The sequence below is a fragment of the Muntiacus reevesi genome, chromosome 9, assembly GCF_963930625.1.
Source record: "Muntiacus reevesi chromosome 9, mMunRee1.1, whole genome shotgun sequence".
NCBI classification, from domain to species: domain Eukaryota; kingdom Metazoa; phylum Chordata; class Mammalia; order Artiodactyla; family Cervidae; genus Muntiacus; species Muntiacus reevesi.
The window spans coordinates 2107409-2133200 of record NC_089257.1 but is presented as its reverse complement, the minus strand read 5'-3'; the positions used below and the strand labels follow the sequence as shown (position 1 = coordinate 2133200).

General features: G+C 42.9%; 1 protein-coding gene across 5 annotated transcripts in view; it reads left to right on the top strand.

Annotated features, from left to right (window-relative positions):
• LOC136174414 (glycine N-acyltransferase-like) overlaps positions 1–25792 on the top strand; it is a 60307-nt gene that overhangs the window by 5111 nt on the left and 29404 nt on the right. For 3 of the 5 annotated variants that reach the window (XM_065944587.1, XM_065944586.1, XM_065944588.1), the window contains exons 2-5: positions 1982–2077; positions 5245–5352; positions 10905–11031; positions 13660–13831. In XM_065944587.1, coding sequence (XP_065800659.1) covers positions 2000–2077; positions 5245–5352; positions 10905–11031; positions 13660–13831 — 485 coding nt within the window. In that variant the 5' untranslated portion in view covers positions 1982–1999. Of the gene's footprint in view, positions 1–1981; positions 2078–5244; positions 5353–10904; positions 11032–13659; positions 13832–24561; positions 24693–24780 lie in introns of those variants that run through there. The other 2 variants (XM_065944585.1, XM_065944589.1) reach the window with 2 other exon arrangements.

Here is a 25792-nt window from a genome sequence, read left to right as displayed (position 1 = left end):
CTGGCTTAAAACTCAGCATTTAAAAAATGAAGATCATGGCATCTGGTGCCATCACTTCATGGCGTGAAGAAGGGGAAAAAGTAGAAGCACTGACAGATTTTCTTTTCTTGGGCTCCAAAATCACTGCAGGTGGTGAGCACAGCCGTGAAATTAAAAGACACTTGCTCCTTAGAAGAAAAGCTATAACAAATTCAGACAGCACATTAAAAAGCAGAGACATTTCTTTGCCAACAAACGTCCATACAGTCATAGCTATGGCTCTTCCTATAGTCCTGCATGGATGTGAGAGCTGGACCATAAAAGCAGGCTGAGCACCGAAGAACTGACGCTTCTGAACTGTGGTGCTGAAAAAGACTCTTGAGAGTCCCTTAGACTGCAAGATCAAACTAGTCACTCCTAAAGGAAATCAACGCTGAATATTCATTGGAAGGACTGATGCTAAAGCTAAAGCTCCAGTACTTTGGCCACCTGATGGGAAGAGCTGACTCACTGGAGAAGACCCTGATGCTGGGAAAGACTGAGGGCAGGAGGAGAAGGGGACGCCAGGATGAGATGGATAGAAGGCATCACCGAGTCATGGACATGGGTTTCAGTAAACTCCGGGAGATAGTAAAGGACAGGCGAGCCTGGCGTGCTGCAGTCTGTGTGGTAACAAAGAATGGGACACGACTTAGCAACTGAACAACAACACTAAAAGTAACCAGTTAACTCAATGAGGTCTCACTACATAAAAGCAATATAGAAAATTTGCACTTCTATAAACAAGCAACAAAGTTTTTTAAAACTTCAAAATATACCATAATTTACAGTTGTATATTTATTTATGTGCTAAGTCACTGTAGTTGTGTCCAACTCTTTGCAACCCCATGGACTATAGCTCGCCAGGCTTCTCTGTCCGTGGGCTTTCCCAGGCAAGAATGCTGGAGTGAGTTGCCATTTCCTCCTCCAGGGGATCTTCCCGACCCAGGAATCTGTCTGGTGTCTCTTAGTTTTCCTGAACTGGCAGATGGGTTCTTTATCACTAGTGCCACCTGGGAAGTCTCCTATTTATTTATAATGACATCCGAAGGAGGGAACGAATGGGGATAAGCTTAACGGAAGATAGTCAAAAACTAAAGTACTTTGCTAAAAAATTTAAAGAAGACCTAAAATCATGGAGAGACACATCACATTCATAGACTAAAATATTCAATATTTTTCAGATATTACTTCTTATACAAATAAGCTACAGATTCACTGCAATCTCAACATAAATGTCAGAAAGTTTTTAATAAAAATTCACAAGATTATTACAAAATTTAAATAGAAATGCAAAAAACCTAAGCAAAAAGCATCTAAAAAGTTGGTGGACTCACACTATCAGATTTGAAGACTTACTATAAAGCCACGTTATATTCAAAAACAGCAGTTAAAAAAAAATCATAAGAATAGATATATAGGTCAATTAAACTAATAGAAACTTGAGAGTTGCACCCATACATATAAACTCAATTGCTTTCAACAATTACATCAAAGCAACTCAACAAAGAAAGGAAAGTCCTTTCAATAACTAGTAATTAAATAACTGCTTTCTATTTCAGGAGATAGCAAAAGACAGGGAGGCCTGGTGTGCTGCAGTCCATAGCTTTGCAAAGAGTTGGCACATAACTTAGGAACTGATCAACAACAACAAACCTACCCTGGGGAAAAGAATATCAACTCTTACATCACACCACCTACAAAAAGTTAACTTGAAATTTCCATAGACCCAAATATAGGAACTAAACCTAAAGACTTCTGAAAGAAAATATAAGAGGAAATTTTTGTGATTGTAGAACAGCAAGACATGGAAACAATCTAAATATCTTTCCCTTTCTTGAGGCAGTTATTCTAGGCAAATTTATCTTCCCTGTTACCTTCTGAAACTCAGGTAAAGTTGTGTGAATCTTTTCCTATTGGTTCAGCATCTTCTCATTCCTGGCTATTTCTTGGTCCTCACTAGGCTAAGGTACCTGCCAAGATGCTCCACTTACAAGGCCCACAGATGCTGCAGATGCTAGAAAAATTCTTGAGGAAGAGCATCCCTGAATCCTTAAAGGTGAGCATGGGGCATCCTTAGGGAAGCCAAGGGTTGCATTCTTGGGAACTAAAGAGGTCAGTAAGAGAATGAGCTCTTACTGAGTGCTTGTTCTGTGGTAAGAACTCACTCACACCACATCTCACGTAGTTCACACCATCTCTTGGCAAGGGAAGTATATTCTACTCATGTCCCGGAAGAGGGAAGAGTTCTCAGTTGTCCAATAATTTTAAGTTACAAAAACACTACCCTCTGAAGACTCAAAAAAACATTTCCTTGATTTCTCTTTAAAAGGTTGATCTAAGTACATACTAATTTTTAAAGATTTGCGCCTGAGGTGAAGTTGACCACCGTGTGTATATCTTCTAGGAATATTTAACAGATCAAATCTTATTTCTTTGAAATCCAAGTGTGCATGGAAGAGATCTAGAGAATTATCTACTATTCATTACTTTAAGGCAATGATATTTACTACAGAACGGCTGGATTTATGCAGATTTATTTATATTTTCATTTTTAACATTCAGAGGACTGATGAAAGGAGGAAATTGCTTTTTCTTTCATTTTGGCTTTTTCTTTTTTGTCTGCATGACTTGTCAGATCTCAGTTCCCTGACCAGGGATTGAATCCAGGTCCTCGACAGAGAAAGCCTGAGTTCTAGCTATGGATCACGAGGGAGCTCCCTGAAGTGCTTTTAAAAGCTCCTTTCACATCTAAAGATAGACGCTTAATCACAGAACCGTGGCCAGAGCTAGCGCCAGCACCAGTGCCAGTGGGGCCTCCAGGCAGAACAACGGCGGGTGGCCGTCAGCGGCCCCGGAAAGCGCTTGCAGCCTCAGGTCACCTCAGCCGCTGGACTCGATCTGTGGGCGCGTGCCAGCCTCAAAACTCCCCCGAGGAGGGGTCACTGTTCTCCCTATGTTGTGGAAGATGCATCTGAGGCCAGGAGAACTTAGTAACTTGCCCACCTGGTTACTCCTGGGGCCAGAAATATGATCCACTTATCCCGTTTCAACTCTCCAGAGCCTACCTGCGTGTTTTGAGCAAAACAGCCCCTCAACTTCAGATCCTGTTAAGAGAATAAACTGGATCTCTCATACATCACTGCTGGGAATGTGAGATGGTACAGCCCCTCTTAAAAAGCCATTTGTAAGTGTCTAACTAATCATGCAACCAGCGCTCAACCAGCGATGACAATCTTGAGCATCTGCCCTGGAGAAATGCAAGTTTATGTTCACACAAAACTATGTACCCTAATGTCTATAACAACCTTATCCGTGACAGTCAAAAGCTGGAAACAACTCACACGTCCTCCCGTAGTTGAGTCGCTAAATGAGCTGTGGTACATCCATACCATGGGATACCACTAAATGATAAAGAAGAAATGACCTAGGGATACCGGCAACGACTTGAATGAATCCCCAGAAAATTATGCTGAGTGAAGAAAGCCAGACCCAAAGGGCTCCACACTATTTAAGTCCATTTATATAAAATCTTTGGGATAAGCAAATGCAGAAACAGAAGACATTGATGTTTGCTGGGGGTGAAAGAGGAGGTGGGCAGTGGGGAGGTCGTGGGTGTGACTGTGAAAGAGCCTCAGGAGCCATCCTCAAGAGAGGGAAGTGTTCTGCATCTGGACTGTATCAGTGTCAAAACCCTGCTGTGGTGCTGTTCCTAAAGCCCAGTAGGTCTCCAGGCTTCCCCAAGTTTACACGGTAAGCAGCCAGGATTTTACTCTGGGCAAGCGAACACCTGAAGCCAAGTCCTAACCTTTATGCTCATCAGCTGAGCACAGCGCCCTGGACTTTGGTCAATAAAATATACATTTCAGTTTCTATCTTACAGTTTTCTCTAGAATATGCACCCTCATCCCACCACAGGAGTTACCTTGACGACAGTGACTTCTCCTTGGTTCTACAGCTAAAAGGACAGCCTGCTTGGGTCCATACCTGCCCCTTCCACCAACAAGCTGTGTCTCCCCCCACGTCACTTAACTTACAGGCCTTGGTCTCCTCACACAGAATGGGAGCCATGAAGGGATTTCCTGGTGGCCCCAGGGGTTAGGACTTGGTACTTACATTGCCTAGGGCCCGAGTTCGAATTGTGGATGCCTGATGTTGAAGCAAAGATCCCACAGGCTGCGTGGCCACAATAAAAGAGGAGGGGGAGTAACGGGACCTCCAGCCTCTCGGGGTTGTTGTCAGATGAGAAGACTTTCTGGGGAACAGGCAGAACTCTGCCTTGCACACAGAGAAGATATGCCAATACTAGCCACTGTGGGTATAAATCAGATCACAAATTTACAGTGGGGAGAATGGTGGCTGCATTGGTTTATCTCATTTGAGGCTGATACCTTGAAAGACTTGGCATGATTTGGGATGAGTTGAATATCTTCACCTTCCTCAATCTTAACCATTTGTAAACCATCCTTTTACTCTGGGGTAAGCATTCTTCTATAGGTAGCCTAACTGGTTTTGTTTATATTTACTGTAAAGGGACCAAAGAGACAATTCTCCATGACCTTTAGTTACTATAGCCTCCACTTATTTGTAGGAAATAGTTACCTTTACCAGAGGTTAATTTGAAAATATGTGTTAAAAAACCTTAAACATGTAGATAACTTTAAACCCAGCAATCTCCCTTCTAAAAACCTTCCCTAAGCAAATATCAGGTACAAATGCAAAGATTTCAGCAAAAAGATACTCTCTGAAGAGTACTTTTTTACATCAAAAAGTTGGAAACACCTGGAGTGGAGTGTATCTGACATTCTCCAGTTTTGGGAAATTTGTTGTGTGTGCCCGGAGAATCTCATGGACAGAGGAACCTGATGGGCTACAGTTCACGGGGTCACAAGAGTCAGACATGACCGAAGGGACTTAGCACGTACATACGTACATGAACAGATGAAGATCTATGTAAGATCTTATTAAATTCTGTAATGGGAGAGTTCATGATTTTTGTTCATAAGTTTTGTTGGTTTGAATATCTTTTATGTGAATATTTTTAGAAGATATACTTATTGGGGGAAAACTTAGAATCTCACCAATGGTCTGCTGAAGTTCTCACTAGGTACCTTCCAGTGAAAAAATTCCATTATTTCATAAAACTAAACCTTGCCCTATGCAAACACGGCACTTTGCCATCTCTTCCTAATAAGATCATCCTCTCACTTTCTTGTAATACTGCAGGTTTATGGGACCACCTTCCACATAAACCAGGGAAACCCTTTCAAGCTAAAGGCTCTGGTGGACAAGTGGCCTGACTTTAATACTGTGGTTATCCGCCCTCAGGAGCAGGTAAGCGGCCAGATGTGGAATGAATATGTATTTGTGTTCATATTTGCTATGTACTTACTATGCACTTGGCAATATGGTAGACCCTGGGAATATATATATAAATCAAGGTGATATAGTCAACATGTCCTTATCTTCAAAAAGTCCACAGCCTGGAGGAGATTATGGGTAAATCCAAAGGTAAATGACAGCATGGTGTGAAATGGTTAGTTGCTCAGTCGTGTCCGACTCTTTGCGACCTCGTGAACTGTATCCCGCCAGGCTCCTCTGTCCATGGAATTCTCCAGGCAAGAATACTGGAGTGGGCTGACATTCCCTTCTCCAGGGGATCTTCCCAACCCAGGGATCGAACCCATGTCTCCTGCATTGCAGGCGGATTCTTTACTGTCTGAGCCACTAGGGCCCCGTGGTGTGAAATGGGCAGAATCAAAACACAAACGGTATCCTGTACCACTTACGACCAATCGCTTTGTCATTTCTCGAATCCAGTTTGTGGGAATGGAGGTAACCAGTGGGAGGCCGTGCTAATGTAGGATTATGTTGATGGCTTAGACAAGAGCTTCATCTTTTGTGAAAAGCATCAAAGGAGCATTTCCCAGGCTGGATTTCTACATGGAATAAATCAAGTCCATTTTAAACTCTTAACCTAAGGGGAAAAATATCTCATACCTTGTAAAAACACCCATTTTGAAACCACACCAACTCAGTCATGCTAACTCAGAGCATCTCATTGTGATGGTCTCTTCCCGCTGAGATGCTGCCCATGTTATAACCTACGGTCATCAATTAAGCAAATAAAACCAGGCAGGGGAAAAAAAGCATGTGGCAGAGGCTGCTGGGAGAGGAATGATTCTTAGTAGAAATTTTACCAAAACTGGATGTCGAATGTAAATAGGAGTTTTTACATGGTGGCAGAGCAGGACTTCATTCACAGCAGTTGCAAGAGATAAAGTCTGAAACAAGAGAGTGAATTAAGGAAAATTAAGGAGTAAATTACATAGTTGGAACTGTTGGTTACATATTGTATGCTAATTTTTTAATGAGTGAAACTGAATAGTTACGTGTATTTAATAGTTAAGTTTATTCAAAAATAAAGTGTATAATTATATTTTTAAATATCAAGTAAATTTTTAATATAAATATATTATCATTTAATATAACTTATATAGAAGTGAAATGGGTAAGAAATATTCAAGAAAACCAAATTAAATGACAATTTAAAATGAAGACTTTTAATTGCTGATAGAAATCTGAGCTACTTTCAAAAATACAGTCTTAAAAATAAGACTTTTCTAACTTGAAGAGCATAATCATTGACATATAAGATTGTGTCAGATCTTCAACATTGCAGATTTGATATATGTGTACAGTCCAAAGATTCCCTCCATAACTTTAGCTAACCTTCCATCCTGTCTCATAATTACCATTCTATTTTTTAGTGAAAACATTCAAAATCTGCTCTCTCAGCAACCTTCAAGTGCAGTTAACCCTTGAACAACATGGGTTGGAACTGCGCAAGCCCACTTAAATAATTTTTTCCCCAATAATTACACGCTACAGTACTCCACCATCTGACGATGTTTGACTCTGTGGATGCAGAATAGCAGATACAGAGGGTGGCTGCAAAGTTATATGCAGATTTTCAGCTGTGGGGAGAGTTGGGGCCCCTAACTCCTGCATTGTTCAATGCTCAGCTGCATATTAAACAGCACTAATATCGTCCTCATTCTGTGCCTGTGGTGCTCAGGACTTATTTATCTTATAACTGGAGTTTGTGCCCTTTGACCAGCATCTCCCCACTGCCCCTTCCCGGGCGCCCCCAGGCTCCAGGAACTGCCGTTCAACTCCGTCTCTGTGATTCAGTGCTTTAAAATCCCACACGTAAAAGACATCATACAGCACTTGTCTCTCTCCCTGCCTTGCCTCATTTAGCACAATCCATACACGGTCTACCCACGTGTCACAAGTGGCAGGGTTTGCTTCTTTCTCCGGAATGACTGATGTTCCATTGCACAGACATGCCACATTTCCTCTGTCCATTCATTTGTTGTTTCCACGTCTTGGCTGTTGTGAATAATGCTGTGTTGAACAAGGAGCACCGGTATCTATTCCAGATCCTGTTTTCATTGCCTTTGGGTGTACACCCAGAACGGGATTCCCAATTCCTATGACAGTTCTGTTTTAAATTTGGGGGAAAACCACCGTACCACTTCTGTAGTGGGTGTACCAGCTTACATTCCCACCAACAGTGCACAACTGTTCCTTTATCTCCAAACCTCCCCGCATGCTTGTTATCTCTTGTCTTTTTGATGATAACCATTCTGCTATGTATGTGGTCTTGATTTGCATTTACCTGATAATTAGTGATATAAAGCACTTGTTCATTTATCTGTTGGTCATCTGTATATCTTCTTTGGAAAAATGTCTATTCAATTCCTCTGCCTATTTTAAGAGGATTATTTGGAACTGTTATGAGAACTGTTCCCATTTTGACATTTCTTATAAGGTAAGACTTTTAGTGATGAATTTCTTTAGTTTTCATCTGTTAGTGAAAGTCTGTCTTGTCTCTGAAGAACAAATTTGACTGGTTTAAAGTATTTTTGGTTGACAGCTTATTTCTTTCCACACTTTAAATATATCGCCCTATTTTCTCCTGGCTTGCAAGGTCTCTGAGAAATCGACTGATAACCGCCTTACGGGGTTTTCAACAATATTATTCTAATGTATCTAAGTGAGGTCCTCTCTAAGTTGTTTGGTGATCTATTAGCTTCTTAAACTTGTGTATCCGAATTTCTTCCAAGAACTGGGAAGTTCTCAGCCATTATTTCTTTAAATAAACTTTCTTCCCCCTTTTCCTCTCTTCTACTTCTGGAAATTTAATAAACTCACACATTGGTTCTTTTGAGGTTTCCCAAAGATGAGGGATTTCATGAGACTGATTTAGGTGTATTCAAGGCATAAGGGCTTCCCCGGTGGCTCAGATGGTAAAGAATCTGCCTGCAATGTGGGAGACTCGAGTTCCATCCCCCGGAGAAGGGAATGGCTACCCAGTCCAGTATTCTTGCCTGGGAAATCTCATGGACAGAAGAGCTTTGGCTGCAGTCCACGGACTCACAAAGAGTCAGGCATGACTGAGTGACTTTCTGGGGCTCTCCAGGACGTGCTGTGACCCCAGGTCTAGTGGTGAAGGACGCGGAGTGGAGGGGCTCGCGGTGGCACTGGTCTTCAGGGCTAGGGGGTGATGTGTTTTCCACCCAGGCTACTGGGATCCACACTGACAACTGTGTGATCCTTGGTGAGCATTTCGGGGGGGTCGACAGTGGCTTCAAGGCTTTTGGGGTCCTCAGTGACGCCTCCAGGCCCAGTGGCCAGCGGCCGGGGCAGGCAGAAGTCGAGGCTGCAGTCGGCGGAGTGTGCAGACACGGCTGTGGGGGCCAGCTGCAGACTCCTGCGTGGCGGCTGGCCGTGTGCAAACAGGCGCGCGAGGTGGGCCCGCAGGCAGCGGGGCCAGGACGCACTGCAGGCGCGCGGGCGCCTGGGGGCCTCGCTGCTGGCGCTCAGCGCAGCGTTTGCCGGGCCTTGCCGTGAGGGCGCAGCGATTGGAGATCGGGGACGGGGGCTTGGCTGCGGCGTGCCGGCGGCAGGTCAGGGCCGGCGTGCAGGCGCGATCCGGGCCCCAGACAGCTGTGGGCACCCGGCTGTGGGTGGGCTCTCTCGTGACTGCGCGGTCTCACTGCGCAGAGGGCAGCCCGGCCAGTGGCGGTCACCTGCGGGGCGGCAGGAACGCAGCTGGGGCAGCTCACGAGTGCTCAGCGGCGGGTGTCAGCTGGCACTCACGCCGCGGCAGCGCTGGCCGCGGGTCCGCGACCTGAGCTGGTCGGGGAGGGCGTGGGAGGGGTCTCGGGTGGCTGCACAGAGCTCGTGAATCCCGGTGGGGCTGAGCTGGACGATACCTGCCGGTGGTCCAGCGCTGCCTGCTGATTTCTGCAGGGGCAGAAACTGCTGGGTGTCCCTGCAGGGCAGGGCAGGGTGAACTGTGAATCACCCGTTACGTGGCTGCTTCTGGCAGCCCCTGCGTTTCCTGCTTGTTTCTAACCACCTCTATATATCTCAGTTTTGCCAGCGTGGCTGGGATGAAACCAGACTGGGACCTTGGCGTGGTGCCCTAGAAGGCTAGGGAAGCTGCTCCTTCAGCCCGAGCTTCCTCGCTTGGTGAGGGAGAGCGCTTTCTAGCTGGGGGTTCCCTCCTGGCGCTGAGCAGTGCTGGCTTGGTGAATGGGGTGATGCAGGTGAAATCAGACTGTCTTTGTTCTCTTTGGGGGCAGCTAGTCTCATTTTTTTTTTTTTTTTTTTAAATTCTCCTGTGTTGCTGGACTCCAGGGCTCTCTCATACCTTTGTGTGTCTGTGTGTGTGGGTAGCAGGCACAATTGATCTAATTATTGATGTATCTAATTATTGATCATTTTGAGGGACAGAGGCTGGAGTCTCCTATATTGACATTTTTGGTGGCATTACTCTTAAAAATAAAGTTCGATCAGAAGTAACCCTTGCTGAATAGGAAGTGCAGTTGTGTTGCATATTTTCCAGTTATAGGGAAAAAAGCTTTCCGATTCTGCATTAGGTGCAGAATCTTATCTATTCCTTTATCCTCCTGTGTCAGTTTTAATAATTTCACTAGTTATACTTAAATGAGTATGCTTGTTTACTGACGGGATTGTTGTTGGTTTAACAATAGCATGATTTTTGTCTTTTTGGCTCTTCTGTGCAGCATGTGGGATCTTAGTTCCGCAACCAGGGATGGAACACATGCCCCCCCATCCAGCCCATGCCTCCTGCAGTGGAAGCATGGAGTCTTCACTAGACCACCAGAGAAGCCTTTGAGTATTTTTTAAAAGAAAACAAATCGATTTCATCATCTTTTTCTTGGTTTCACAATGTATAGAAGAATCGTCTGACCTGATGCCTGCATCTGTTTCAATCAAGACATGTTCATCGTCCACATAATCTAAACTTCTTTGCCCTAAAGCAGGATTTATTCTTTTGGCCAAATATTTCACTTCTCAATTGTCATTTTACTGAGCTGGTAGGACTAGGTAGGTCACAGTCCCAAGTCTGGCCATAGGTGCTAGCTTGGTTTTTGCTGTTTATTGACCACACTTAACGCAAGTGGATTGGGCAACACATGGAAGCTTCAGGGTTCTCAAGAGCAGCGGGAGACAGCAAGAATCAGTGCTCAGACACTTTTCAAGCTTCTTCATGTCTTTCTTGGAGGGGTGGAAAGTAATTTTAAATAGATTATTTTTGTTACTTTTGAAAATTTAAAGCAATAACTGAGTTGGAAGTAGTTTTGTTCAAGACATTTTTCATTATTTGAATAAGGGAGTCCTTGACTTGATCTCATAATGTAAATAGTCCTTCAATAAAATCAATACAACAAAAAATGCCAATATTTTAGTATTTTTAAAATATCATGATACAACATAACACTGAGAGCTAGCATGGCAATCACTGAGTAGATGCATTTTGGTTGATTCTACTTTCCTGACCCAAACAGGAGATGACAGATGACCTTGATCACTACACCAATACTTATCAAGTCTACTCCAAGGACCCTAAGAAGTGTCAGGAATTCCTTGGCTCACCAGAAGTCATCAACTGGAAGCAACATCTGCAGATTCAAAGTAAGGGACGAGGACGTGGGCTGACTGCCAGACTCTCCATGTCGGATCTGCAGGGCCCCTTTACATCTGGAATAACACCCCTTTATCCTCTATAGCAGGCTTCCTGGGTGGCTCAGAAGGTAAAGAATCTGCTTGCAATGCAGGAGACCTGGGTTTGATCACTGGCTCGGGAAGATCCCCTGGAGAAGGGAATGGCAACCCACTCCAGTGTTCTTCCTGGACAATTCCAGTGACAGAGGAGTCTGGTGGGCTACAGACCATGGGGTCGCAAGAGTCTGACACGACTGAGTGACTAACACACACACACACACACACACACACACACACACACACATACGCCCTTTCTAGGTCTCTATTGCAATCCCAGACACTCAGCTGGCTGTCCATTCTCTCTCAGCTGCCATCAGCACCTCCAGAGCTGCCAGTTCACAAGGCTCCTGGGGAGCTTCCCAGGTGGAGTCTGAAAGCCACCCCCCTATGAACGCACGGCTGGGAGGAGAGAGGGAGGGAGAGGCTGAGAAAGGGGCAGGCCACTCCAGACTGCTGGGCGTCAAGTTTCATAAGCAGGAGAACTTCCTTCCAGGCTTGCCTTGGGGGACTGCAGGAAGAGGGAATCCCCGCACCTGCCTGCCAAAATCTTGAAAGATTTTCACAGTGATCTTATCTGGGTTTAGTCATGTGCCCAGTCCAGATGTGTGAACACCACATTCCTGTCTCAAGGCTGTGTCCTTGGAGCAGTTTCTGGAAGGCAGGTGGAGCACTCGTTTCAAGGACAGGAGAGGGAGGGGGAAGCCTCCAGTTGCCTCCCGAGTCAAGAGGCAACATGTCTTTTTGATGACCTCCTTCAACATTAGTGAATTAAAACTTAAAGACTGCCATGTATGGGGTTTACACAGAGAATCATGAGCAATAGAGTTTCTTAATAGTTAAAATTCACGGCTCCCTGATTTGACTCATTGGAATTAAGACCTGATGCTGGGAAAGACTGAAGGCAAAAGGAGAAGACAGTGGCAGAGGATGAGATGGTTACAAAGCACCACCTACTCATGGACATGGATTTGAGCAAACTCTGGGAGATAGTGCAGGACAGAGGAGCCTGGCGTGCTGCAGCCCATGGGTCGTAAAGAGGCAGATACGACTTAGTGACTGAACAGCAACAAAAATTCATGGTTTATTCCAGGATCGATGATATGGGAGCAGAGCTTCCATTCTGCCTCACCTCCATGGTGTCAGTATATCATACTTACGGAGGAGGAATTTAGTGATGACAAATATGCTTGGGAATTCCCTGGCAGTCAGTGGTTAGGACTCTATGCCCTCACTGCCAGGGACCCAGGTTCGATCCCTGGTGAGGGAATTAAGATCCCACAAGCCTTACAGTGTATCTAAAAAAAAAAAAGTGTGTTCCCTGAAGTTGTGACCTTATTAGGCCTGTTAGTAGTTGCGTGGTCTGAGACGAGGAATAAGAGCTCTGTGGATCAGCCTTCTGATGAGTAAAAATAGCAATTATAATAGTACCCAAAACATAAGGCTATTTAAAGGTTAAGTGAGGCCTTGAATGAGAAATGCTTGGCCCTATGCCTGGTTTTATCAGTCAGGTTTTGAAACCACCCCAAAATAGTGGCTGCAAGACACAGTCGCTTATTAGCTCCAATTTTGTGGGTCAGCCCTTTGCACGAGATGCAGCTGAGTGATTCTTCCACTGGTCTCCCCTGGATTCACCCATGTGACTTCAGTCAGCTGGGGGTTGCCCATGAACTGGCGGCACTGCTAGCCACCATCTAGAGGCTGGCTGTCAACGCTGCCTTCGTCTGTTCTGGCTACTGGCTGTGCCGATGAAGCGGCTTGGGTGATATACAGACGTCACCCAAGGTTCTTAAGAGCAGAGACAGAAGGCAAACTTCATACATAGTCACTTTTCAAGCTTCTTACTCACTCACATTTGCTATTGCTGCATCGGCCAAAGCAAGGTCCACGGTCAATCCCGGAAGGCAGTTCAGGAGAAAAAAGAAGAAAAAACCGGGACCACTATAGCAACAACCTCTAGCACAGAATGTTAAATAAATTCAATAAATGTTGGTTATCATCTTCACCGCATCTCCTTTGATGAGCATACCTGTCCCGTGCTGTGTGCAGGAATCACGGCGTTGTCCCGATGTTGATGTTTTAAGCTGGAGTTTAGCTGGTTACACAGCGGTGTCAGGCTCTGCCGCACGGCACAGTGAAGCGGCCACGTGCACGCACACGTATCGCCCGTGTTGGGTTTCCTTTCCGTGTAGATCACCACGGAGCCCTGAGTACTTTCCCGGGCTCTCTGGTAGGCTCCTGTTAGTCATCCATCATATACATCGGACAAAATGGCAATCCCAGTCTCCCAGCCCCATCCTCCACTCTGACCCTTCGGAATCTATATGCTTGTTCTCTATGTCTGTGTCTCTACTTCAGCTTTGGAAATGAATTTCTTTTAAATGTGAGAGTGATTTACTATTATCCCACAGAGGTCTTTTCATGATGGAACACGAGTTTTAATCATTCGAAACCCACAAACTTTGCAGTCATCGGACGGCTTTTTCCTGATGTTTAAATGAACAATGATATCTCATATGATTCTTCATTTCCTCCATCCAGGTTCACAGTCCAGCTTGGATGATGTGATAAAAAATCTTGTAGCTATCAAATTGGGCAAGGTCCAGCAAACACAATGCTTTCTCTATATGGCCTCTGAGGCAGGAAAGAAATTGGCTACTTCTCTGCTGGAGGAAAAAAAATTATCAGTCAATGGTGATAAACACAAATCCAGGTAAGTCTGATAGAATCTTCTCTGGGGAATTCCCAGACGGCCCAGTGGTTAGGACTCTGCATTTTCACTGCCTGCCGATGTTTAATCCCTCTGGTCTGAGAACTAATTAAGACCTCACCTACAAGCCACTGGCAGGATAAAACAAAACCAAACCAAAAATGTCATATCTGTCGCCACTGAAGTAGCCAGTGCATTAGTCTCCTAGGACAGTCACAAAAAGACCCAACAAACTGGAGTGGATTTAAACAGCAGAAATGCATTCTCCCAGTTGTAGAGGTCAGGAGTTGGCAAACCTATGTTCCCTCCAAAGGCCCTAGGAGAGAATCCGGCCTTGCTTCTTCCACATTCTGGTGGCTCAGCAGATTCCTTGACTTGTGGCTTTTTTTTTTCCATGCTATTTTTTTTTTCATTTATTTTTATTAGTAGGAGGCTAATTACTTTACAATATTGTAGTGGTTTTTGCTTGACTTGTGACTTTGATACTGACCAGGGTGCTTGGCCTTCTCCAAGCAACAGACACTGATTAGAAGCCCAACAAGAAATTCAGGCAAAGCTTCACCGATGCCCCTGCTGCACCAGGTGGAAGTGAAGACAAGCAGGGGTTTCCCCCGCTTGCTTGCTGAGGGTGGGGAGCTGGTTCCTTATACGGGATGACGGTAGCAGTGTGTCCGGGGTCAGATGGGCAGCTCAAGCTCAAAAGACACGACTCCTCAATGGTTCTCAGGGAAGGGCTTTAGGCAGTGTGAGCCCGGGGGCTGCAGCGCGCGCGATCACCGTGTGCGCAGTTCTCTGCTGCCGTCAGGTGAAGTCACAAGCAAAATCAACCTTCTGGCTTTGATCAGTCTGGGGTCTATGTTCTTGCAGTCAGAAGTGTTCATCTGGAGGGGGCCTGTTCCCTGTAAAAACAGCTTAGGAATGTGTGTCAGGCCTTTACCTGTATGCTACTTCCCTGATCCGGCCACGTGGCCAGTCTGTAGTCTAAACTCTTAACAGTTTCTAAGTCAGCAGCTGTTCTGTTTCTATAGCTGCACAGATCCTAATCATTAACTCTTTTTATTTTATTTTTTTATTTTTAAAATTATGACAGTATGATGACACATTTACAGGGTACTTGGAAAGTACAGAACAAAGTTACCTATAGTTCCACTATATATTACAAGCATTTTTTTTTAAGTAGACAAACTAACATTTTTAGTTGGAGTTTCAACATCAAACTCTCAAAAATTAATAGAATGAATAGACACAAAATTAGAAGGATATGGTACACCTGAAAATCACTATAAACCAGTTCAACATAATTAAGATGTATACAATTTTCACACAGCAGTAGGGTACAAATTTTATCCAAGTTCCCATAGACTATAAACGAGGAGACAGTGAGACATATCCAGGGACACTCAACAAGGTGAGAAAGTCTCATGGTCTAAAGGCACTGAAATCACATGGGATCTGTTCTCTTCTCACTGTGGAATTATGTTCAAAACCAATATCGAAAGAAATTTGAAAATAACCCACATGTTTTCAAATGCCATGGGACATTTACTCAGAGAGATCTTTCACTTAGCCATTGGAAGCCTCAAGAAGGTTAAAAGGCTGAAAAATCACAGAAGGTGATTGCAGAGAAGAAAGCATTTAAATGAGAAATTAATATCAATATAAGAAATTAATATCAAGGATAATTAAAAAACCCATGTATTTAGAAATTAAATGTCCACTTTTATATGATGAGTGTATCTAAGAAACTATGACAAGGAAAATTAGAAAATATTAGTAAAAGAATAAAAAGGGAATTTATCAGAATTCATTGCATGCAGCTGAAGCTACTCAATGCAACTAAACACAATGTGGAATCTTGAATAAGGTATGAAAACAAATAATAGACACTAGCATAAAATTTTGTGAAATTTGAATAAAATCTATACTTTAATAATCACTTCATGGGAAATAGATGGGGAAACAGTGGAAACAGTGTCAGACTTTATTTTTTTGGGCTCTAAAATCACTGCAGATGGTGATTGCAGCCATGAAATTAAAAGACGCTTGCTTCTTGGAAGGAATGTTATGACCAACCTAGACAGTATATTAAAAAGCAGAGACATTACTTTGCCAACAAAGGTCCGTCTAGTCAAGGCTGTGGTTTTTCCAGTAGTCAAGTATGGATGTGAGAGTTGGACCATAAAGAAAGCTGAGCGCCGAAGAATTGATGCTTTTGTTTTTGTTTTTTTTGTTTTTTTCCATTTATTTTTATTAGTTGGAGGCTGATTACTTTACAGTATTGTAGTGGTTTTTGTCATACATTGACATGAATCAGCCATGGATTTACACATGGATTTACATGTATTCCCCATTCCGATCCCCCCTCCCACCTCCCTCTCCACCCGATCCTTCTGGGTCTTCCCAGTGCACCAGGCCCGAGCACTCGTCTCATGCATCCAACCTGGGCTGGCGATCTGTTTCACCCTAGATAATATATGTGTTTCTATATTGTTCTCTCGAAACATCCCACCCTTGCCTTCTCCCACAGAGTCCAAAAGTCTGTTCTGTACATCTGTGTCTCTTTTTCTGTTTTGCATATAGGGTTATCATTACCATCTTTCTAAACTCCATATATATATATGTGTTAGTATACTGTATTGGTCTTTATCTTTCTGGCTTACCCACTCTGTATAATGGGCTCCAGTTTCATCCATCTCATTAGAACTGATTCAAATGAATTCTTTTTAACAGCTGAGTAATATTCCATGGTGTATATGTACCACAGCTTCCTTATCCATTCATCTGCGGATGGGCATCTAGGCTGCTTCCATGTCCTGGCTATTATAAACAGTGCTGCGATGAACATTGGGGTGCGCGTGTCTCTTTCAGATCTGGTTTCCTCAGTGTGTATGCCTAGAAGCGGTATTGCTGGGTCATATGGCAGTTCTATTTCCAGTTTTTTAAGAAATCTCCACACTATTTTCCATAGTGGCTGTACTAGTTTGCATTCCCACCAACAGTGTAAGAGGGTTCCCTTTTCTCCACACCCTCTCCAGCATTTATTGCTTGTAGACTTTTGGATAGCAGCCATCCTGACTGGCATGTAATGGTACCTCATTGTGGTTTTGATTTGCATTTCTCTGATAATGAGTGATGTTGAGCATCTTTTCATGTGTTTGTTAGCCATCTGTATGTCTTCTCTGGAGAAATGTCTGTTTAGTTCTTTGGCCTATTTTTTTATTGGGTCATTTATTTTTCTGGAATTGAGCTGCAGGAGTTGCTTGTATATTTTTGAGATTAATCCTTTGTCTGTTGCTTCGTTTGCTATTATTTTCTCACATTCTGAGGGCTGTCTTTTCACCTTGCTTATCATTTCCTTTGTTGTGCAAAAGCTTTTAAGTTTCATTAGGTCCCATTTGTTTATTTTTGCTTTTATTTCCAATATTCTGGGAGGTGGGTCATAGAGGATCCTGCTGTGATTTATCTTGGAGAGTGTTTTGCCTATGTTCTTCTCTAGGAGTTTTATAGTTTCTGGTCTTACATTTAGATCTTTAATCCATTTTGAGTTTATTTTTGTGTGTGGTGTTAGAAAGTGTTCTAGTTTCATTCTTTTACAAGTGGTTGACCAGTTTTCCCAGCACCACTTGTTAAAGAGGTTGTCTTTTTTCCATTGTATATTCTTGCCTCCTTTGTTGAAGATAAGGTGTCCATAGGTTCGTGGATTTATCTCTGGGCTTTCTATTCTGTTCCATTGATCTATATTTCTGTCTTTGTGCCAGTACCATACGGTGTTGATGGCCGTGGCTTTGTAGTAGAGCCTGAAGTCAGGCAGGTTGATTCCTCCAGTTCCATTCTTCTTTCTCAAGATTACCAGAGAGTCCCAAACAGGATAAACCCAAGGCAAAACACCCAGACACATATTAACCAAATTAACAAAGATCAAACACACAGAACAAATACTAAAAGCAGCAAGGGAGAAACAACAAATAACACACAAAGGGATTCTCATAAGGATAACAGCTGATCTATCAATAGAAACCCTCCAGGCCAGAAGGGAATGGCAGGACATACTTCAAGTAATGAAAGAGAATAACCTACAACCTAGATTACTGTACCCAGCAAGGATCTCATTCAGATATGAAGGAGAATTCAAAAACTTTACAGACAAGCAAAAGCTGAGAGAATTCAGCACCACCAAACCAGCTCTTCAACAAATGCTAAAGGATCTTCTCTAGACAGGAAATGCAGAAAGGTTGAATAAACGTGAACCCAAAACAACAAAGTAAATGGCAATGGGACCATACCTATCAATAATTACCTTATATGTAAATGGGTTGAATGCCCCAACCAAAAGACAAAGATTGGCTGAATGGATACAAAAACAAGACCCCTATATATGCTGTCTACAAGAGACCCACCTCAAAACAAGAGACACATACAGACTAAAAGTGAAGGGCTGGAAAAAATATTTCACACAAATGGAGACCAAAAGAAAGCAGGAGTCGCCATACTCATATCAGATAAAATAGACTTTCAAATAAAGGCTGTGAAAAGAGACAAAGAAGGACACTACATAATGATCAAAGGATCAATGCAAGAAGAAGGTATAACAATTATAAATATATATGCACCCAACATAGGAGAACCACAATATGTACGGCAAACGCTAACGAGTATGAAAGAGGAAATTAATAGTAACACAATAATCGTGGGAGACTTTAATACCCCACTCACTACTATGGATAGATCAACTAAACAGAAAATTAACAAGGAAACACAAACTTTAAATGACACAATGGACCAGCTAGACCTAATTGATATCTATAGGACATTTCATCCCAAAACAATCGATTTCACCTTTTTCTCAAGTGCACATGGAAACTTCTCCAGAATAGATCACATCCTGGGCCATAAATCTAGCCTTGGTAAATTCATAAAAACTGAAATCATTCCAGTCATCTTTTCTGACCACAGTGCAGTAAGATTAGATCTCAATTACAGGAAAAAAGTTATTAAAAATTCAAACATATGGAGGCTAAATAATACGCTTCTGAACAACCAACAAATCATAGAAGAAATCAAAGAAGAATTGATGCTTTTGAACTGTGGTGTTGGAGAAGACTCTTGACAGTCCCTGGGACTGCAAGGAGATCCCACCAGTCCATCCTAAAGGAGATCAGTCCTGGGTGTTCATTGGAAGGACTGATGCTGAAGCTGAAACTCCAGTACTTTGGCCACCTGATGCGAAGAGCTGACTCATTGGAAGAGACCCTGATGCTGGGAAAGACTGAAGGCAGGAGGAGAAGGGGACGACAGAGGATGAGCTGGTTGGATGGCATCACTGACTCAATGGACATGAGTCTGAGTAAACCCCGGGAGTTGGTGCTGGACAGGGAGGCCTGGCGTGCTGCAGTCCATGCGATCACAAAGAGTCGGACACGACTGAGCGACTGAACTGAACTGAACATGTTAATCTCCTGTTGTTTTTTTACAACATAATACCTATTTATATTTTCAGAATTGGATTAGAAGTTTCAAGCCTCATTCAATTTTTTTTAATGTCACAAAATAATAAGCTTTCTAGAATTTTTGCAATAATACTAGATGCCAGAATATATGAAACTATATCAAAGTTTTGAGTGTATATAAATTAGAAATCTAACAGTCTATTCATACTTAGTCAAACAAAAGGAACCAAAAATGTCAAATATTTAGCTAAGCAAAATTTCATGTTTTCTAAAAAAATATATATTAGACTCAATATATATATGTATATATATAGTATATATATATATATATATATATATATATATAATATGAAAGCTTTTCTACTGCACTTGGTAAAGGCTAGAGAAAGAACAACAAAAAAGAGATGGAGAAATTGGAAAACAAGCTAAATGAAATGGGAGCCCTGAACATGAAATAGAAAAAAGTGAAACAAACTAGGTAAAAGTAAAACATCATATAGTCCAGTTGTTTTTAAACATGGCTGCTCATTAAGATAACATCTGGAACTTTGGGCAGATTTGTGTTGTCCAAGAAAATTCAAGATAATTCTAATATGCATCTGGATTTTAAAAAGTGATTACAAGTTTTTCTATTAAGTGGTAGTTTTAGTGATATAGAAATCTGTTGTTTTCTGTTGACCGATCATGATGCAATGGTATTAAAATGAATACCAGCTACATAATCACAGTAGTAAAAGATGTTTATCAGTTTTCACGAGTAATAACCAGACTAAAAAGCTAATTACAATTGCAAGCCATAACAGAAGCATGATTAAGCTACCAGTATAAAATAATTACATATAATTTGGGGGGTTACATAGAGTGATGTGGTAAGTGGAAGTGAATACATGCACACGTTTGCATCCATCCAGCCAGTCTGTCTTTTTGTTGTTGCATTTAATCCATTTACATTTAAGGTGATTACTGATATGTAGGATCCTGTTGTCATTTTCTTAATTGTTTAGGTCTCTTCCTTCTCTTGGGCTTCCTGCCTAGAGAAGTTCCTCTAGCATTTGCTGTGAAGGTAGTGCTTTGGTGGTGCTCAATTCTCTTAACCTTTGCTTCTCTGGAAAGCTTTTGATTTCTCTGTCAAATCTGAAAGGGAGTCTTGTTGGGTAGCATATTCTCGGTTGTAGTTTATTCCTATTCATCAATTTAAATGTATCATGCCATTCCCTTCTGGCTTACAGAGCTTCTGTTGAGAAATCAGCTGATAACTTTATGGGAGTTCCCTTGTATGTTATTTGCCATTTTTTCCCCTTGTTGCTTTTAATATTTTATCTTTGTCTGTAATTTTTGTCAGTTTGATTACTGTGTGTGTCAGCATGTTCCTCCTTCGGTTTAGCCTACCTGGGACTCTGTGCTTCCTGGACTTGGTTGACTGTTCCTTTTCCCATATTAGAGGAGTTTTCAGCTATTATCTCTTCAAATATTTTCTCAGGTCCTTTATCTCTCTCTCTCTCTCTTCTCTTTCTAGGATCTCTATAATGCAAATGTTGGTGTGTTTAAAGTTGTCCCAGAGGACTCAGGCTATCTTATTTATGTATTTTTTTCATTCTTTTTCTGTATTCTATTTTACAGCAAGGACTTCCACCATTCTGTCTGCCAAGTCACTTACCTGCTCTCCTGTGTCAGTTATTCTGTTATTGATTCCTCCCAGTGTATTGTTCATCTCTGCTTGTGCTTTAGTTCTTCTAGGTCTTTTGTAAACACTTCTTATCTTTCCCATCCCTTTCCCAAGAACCTGGGTCATCTGCACTATCATTATTTTGAATTATTTTTCTGCAAGGCTGCCTATCTCCACTTCATTTAGTTATTTTCCTGGGGTTTTATTTTGTTCTTTCATCTGAGAGGTAATCTTCTCCCTTTTCATTCTGATTGACTTTCTGTGACTGGTTTTGTTCTGGAGGCTGCAGGACTGACTTATCACTTCTACATGCCCTCTGGTGGATGAGGCTGATGGGAGTGACTGGTGGTGGAAAAAACTAGATCTTCTGGCTCTCAGTGAAACCTCGGTCTGACTATCAGCAGATGGGTGGGGCTGTGCTTCCTCCCTATTAGTTGTTTAGCCTGGGGTGAGCCAGTCCTGGAGTCTACAGGCTCCTGGTGCTGTTCAGCCACTAAGAGGCGTCCGACTCTTTGCCACCCCATGGACTACACCACCCCAGACTCCCCATTCTTCACTGTCTCCCAGAGTTTGGTTAAACTCATGTCCGAGTGATGCCATCCAAATATCTCATCCTCTGTCTGCCCCTTCAACTCCTGCCCTCAATCTTTCCCAGCATCAGGGTATTTTCCAAAGAGCTGGCTCTTAACATCAAATGGCCAAAGTATTGGAGCTTCAGCTTCAGCGTCAGTCCTTCCAATGAATAGTCAGGACTGATGTCCTTTAGAATTGAGTGTTTTGATCTCCTTGTTGTGCAGGGGACTATCAAGAGTCATTTCCAGCACCCAGTTCAAAAGCATCAATTCTTCAACACTCAGCCTTCTTTATGGTCTAATTCTCACATGTGTACATGACTACTGGAAAAACCATAGCTTCGATTATATGGATCTTTGTTGGCAAAGTGATGTCTTTGCTTTTTAATATGCTGATAATTTGCTTTTTAATATGCTAGGCTGATCATAACTTTTCTTCCAAGGAGCAAGCATCTTTTAATTTCACGGCTGCAGTCACCATCTGCAGTGATTTTCGAGCTCAAGAAAATGAATTCAGTCACTTTCTGCTTTTCCCCCATCTGTTTGCATGAAGAGATAGGGCCAGATGCCATAATCCTAGTTTTTTTAAAGTAGAGTTTTAACCCAGTTTTTACTCTCTTTCATGTTCATCAAGAGGCTCTTTAGTTTCTCTTCACTTTCTGCCATTAAGGGGTGTCATCTGTATATCTGAAGTTGTTGATATTTCCCCTGTCACTCTTGATTCCAGCTTGTGATTCATCGAGCCTGGCATTCCACATGATGTACTCTGCATGTAAGTTAAATAAGCAGGGTGAATATACAATCTTGACATACTCCTTTCCCAACTTTAAACCAGTCTGTTGTTCCATGTTTGGTTCTAACTGTTCCTTCTTGACCTGCATACAGATTTCTCAGGAGGCAGGTAAGGTGATCTGGTATTCAGACCTCTTTAAGAATTTTCCAATTTGTTGTGATCCACACAGTCAAAGGCTTTAGTGTAGTCAATGAAGCAAATGTAGTGTTTTTCTGGAATTCTCTTGTTTTTTTCTATGATCCAACCGATGTTGACAATTTGATTTCTGGTTTCTTCACCTTTCTAAATCTAGATTGTACATCTGGAAGTTCTTGGTTCATGTACTGTTGGAGCCTAGCTTGAAGGATTTTGAGCATTGCCTTGCTAGCTTGTGAGATGAGTGCAATTGTGCGGTAGTTTGAACATTCTTTGGCATTGCCTTTCTTTGGGATTGGAATGAAAACTGACCTTTTCTAGTCTTGTGGCCACTGCTGAGTTTTCCAGATTTGCTGTCATATTGAGTACAGCACTTTCACAGCATCATCTTTTAGGATATTAAATAACTCAGCTGGAATTCCATCATTTCCGCTTGCTTTGTTCATAGTAATGCTTCCTAAGGCCCACTTGACTTTATTATTTTTTTTTTTTAATATTATTTTATTAGTTGGAGGCCAATCACTTTACAACATTTCAGTGGGTTTTGTCATACATTGACATGAATCAGCCATATAGTTACACGTATTCCCCATCCCGATCCCCCCTCCCACCTCCCTCCCCACCCGACTCCTCAGGGTCCTCCCAGTGCACCAGGCCCGAGCACCTGACTCATGTATCCCACCTGGGCTGGTGGTCCGTTTCACCATAGATAGTATACATGCTGTTCTTGACTTTATACTCCAAGATGTCTGGCTCTAGGTGAACGATCACACGTTTGTGGTTACCTGGGTCATGAAGACCTTTTCGTATAGCTCTGTGTATTCTGGCCACCTTTTGCTAATCTCTTCTGCTTCTGTTAGGTTCTTGCTGTTTCAGTCCTTTATTGTGCCCATCTTTGCTTGAAATGTTCCCTTTGTATCTCCAATTTTATTGAAGAGATATATAGTGTTTCCCATTCTATTACTTTCCTCTATTTCTTTGCATTGATCACTGAGGAACGTTTTCTAGTCTCTCCTCACTATTCTTTGGAACTCTGCATTCAGGTGGGTATATTTTTCCTTTTCTCTTTTGCGTTTTGCTTCTCTTCTTTTCTCAGCTATTCGTAAGGCCTCCTCAGACAGTCATTTTGGTTTTTTGCATTTCTTTTTCTTGGGGATGGTTTTGATCACCACCTTCTATACAGTGTTACGAACCTCCATCCATAGTTCTTCAGGCACTCTGTCTATCAGATCTAGTCCCTTGAATCTACTTCTCACTTCCACTGTATAATCATAAGGGATTTGATTTAGGTCATACCTGAATGGGCTACTGATCTTCCCCACTTTCTTCAATTTAAGTCTGAATTTGGCAATAAGGAGTTCATGATCTGAGCCACAGTCAGCTCCTGCTCTTGTTTTTGCTGACCCTATAGAGCTTCTCCATCTTTGGCTGCGAAGAATATAATCGATATGATTTCGGTGTTGACCATCTGGTGATGTCCATGTGTAGAGTCTTCTCTTGTGTTGTTGGAAGAGGGTGTTTTCTATGACCAGTGCCTTCTCTTGGCAAAACTCTTAGCCTTTGCCCTGCTTCATTCTGTACTCCAAGGCCAAATTTGCCTGTTACTCCAGATATCTCTTGACTTCCTACTTTTGCATTCCAGTCCCCTCTAATGAAAAGGACATATTCTTTTGGGTGTTAGTTCTAGAAGGTCTGGTAGGTCATCACAGACCCGCTCAGCTTCAGCTTCTTCAGCCTGGGCAGCCTGTGTTTGGTGGGTTTCAGTGTCCTCCTGTCAATGATGTTCAAAGTTAGTTGCAATTTTGGTACTCTTGCAGGAGGAGATGAGCACATGTCCTTCTATTCCTCCATCGTGATCTGATCTTTCCATTAACTCTTAAGAAAAAGATTTTATTAATTATTTATTTTTGGCTGTGCTGGGTCATGGCTGCCGTGCAGGTTTTCCCTAAGTGCAGTCCTGGGGGCTACTCTGTCGTTACAGCTCACGGACTCCTCACTGCTGTGGCTTCTCTTAGTGCAGACCATGGCTCCAGGGTGGGTGGACTCAGTAGTTGCCCATGAGCTCTAGAGTGTGGGTTCAATATTTGTGTCACATAACCTTAACTGTTCCATGTACGCAGGCTCTTCCAGGCCAGGGACTGAAACCCTTATCTCCTGCATTGGTAGGTGGACCCTTTACCACTGAGCCACCAGGGAAGCCCTCTGCTCATGAACCCTTGAGATCGTCTCTTGAGACTCAGGGGAAGCCTGGGAGGCTACAGCAAAAGCCTTTGACTTCAAAGGACAGGGACACAGGGGTTTCACTGTTATGGACTATTCTTTCCTTCCAATCCCAATAGCCACCGAAAGATGTTGACACTCTCAACCCTGGATCCTGCCCATGCTGTCTTGGTGAACAAGCTCTGGTATTTTGGTGGCAATGAAAGGAGCCGGAGGTTCATCGAGCGCTGTATCCAGACCTTCCCCAGCTCATGCCTGCTGGGGCCCGAGGGGACCCCTGTGTCCTGGATGCTAATGGACCAGACAGGAGAGCTGCGGATGGCAGGCACCCTGCCCGAGTACCGGGCCAAGGGGCTCATCTCCTACCTCACCTGCGTCCATGTCCAGACTCTGGACAAACTTGGGTTCCCCTTGTATTCCCACGTCGACAAGGCCAATCACGTCATGCAAAGAGTATGCTCCAACATGCAGAGCATCTTTGTGCCCCACGGCTGGAACCAATGGAACTTCGTGCCTCTCTAAAGCAGACCTGAACACAAGAGAGCATTGAGAGGGTGCAGAATGTGGCTGGAGAAGCCAACGGAGAGAAAGAGTGCAGTGTGATGAAGGGCGACGAAATGGCCTGCGCTCTGAGGAAGCAGTGATGTGTGGTGAACAGGACAGACTCAGTCCCTGTGCTCAAACACTTCCCAGAATTTCCTTAGTTTCCTCAGTAGGAAACAGCCCAGGTCCCCAGCCGTCTGGGTGCCTGGATACTTTCAGCATCCCTGTCATGATTGACACTTAGTTGATTGCTTTTCTACATTGGTCTTCCTGGAACTCCCAGCTCATTAGCTCTTTCCAGTTTGCCAGAAGTGTTGTAATATTCTGTGGGTTTTATGATGATTTTTTTTCCCTCTGGCTCTCTATGACTTTTTAATTGACTGGAGAGTGACCTGTCTGTTAAGTAGATCTTTGAAGATCCTCCTCTCTCAGGTCATTACTTAAGCCTTATATTATAATCACATGAAATATATTACACAAATACACTATACATTTCTCTATCTATCTATAAAGGTGTTGTTATTGTTTAGTCACTAAGTCATATCTGAGTCTTTTGTGACCCCATGGGCTGTAGCCCCCCAGGTAGCT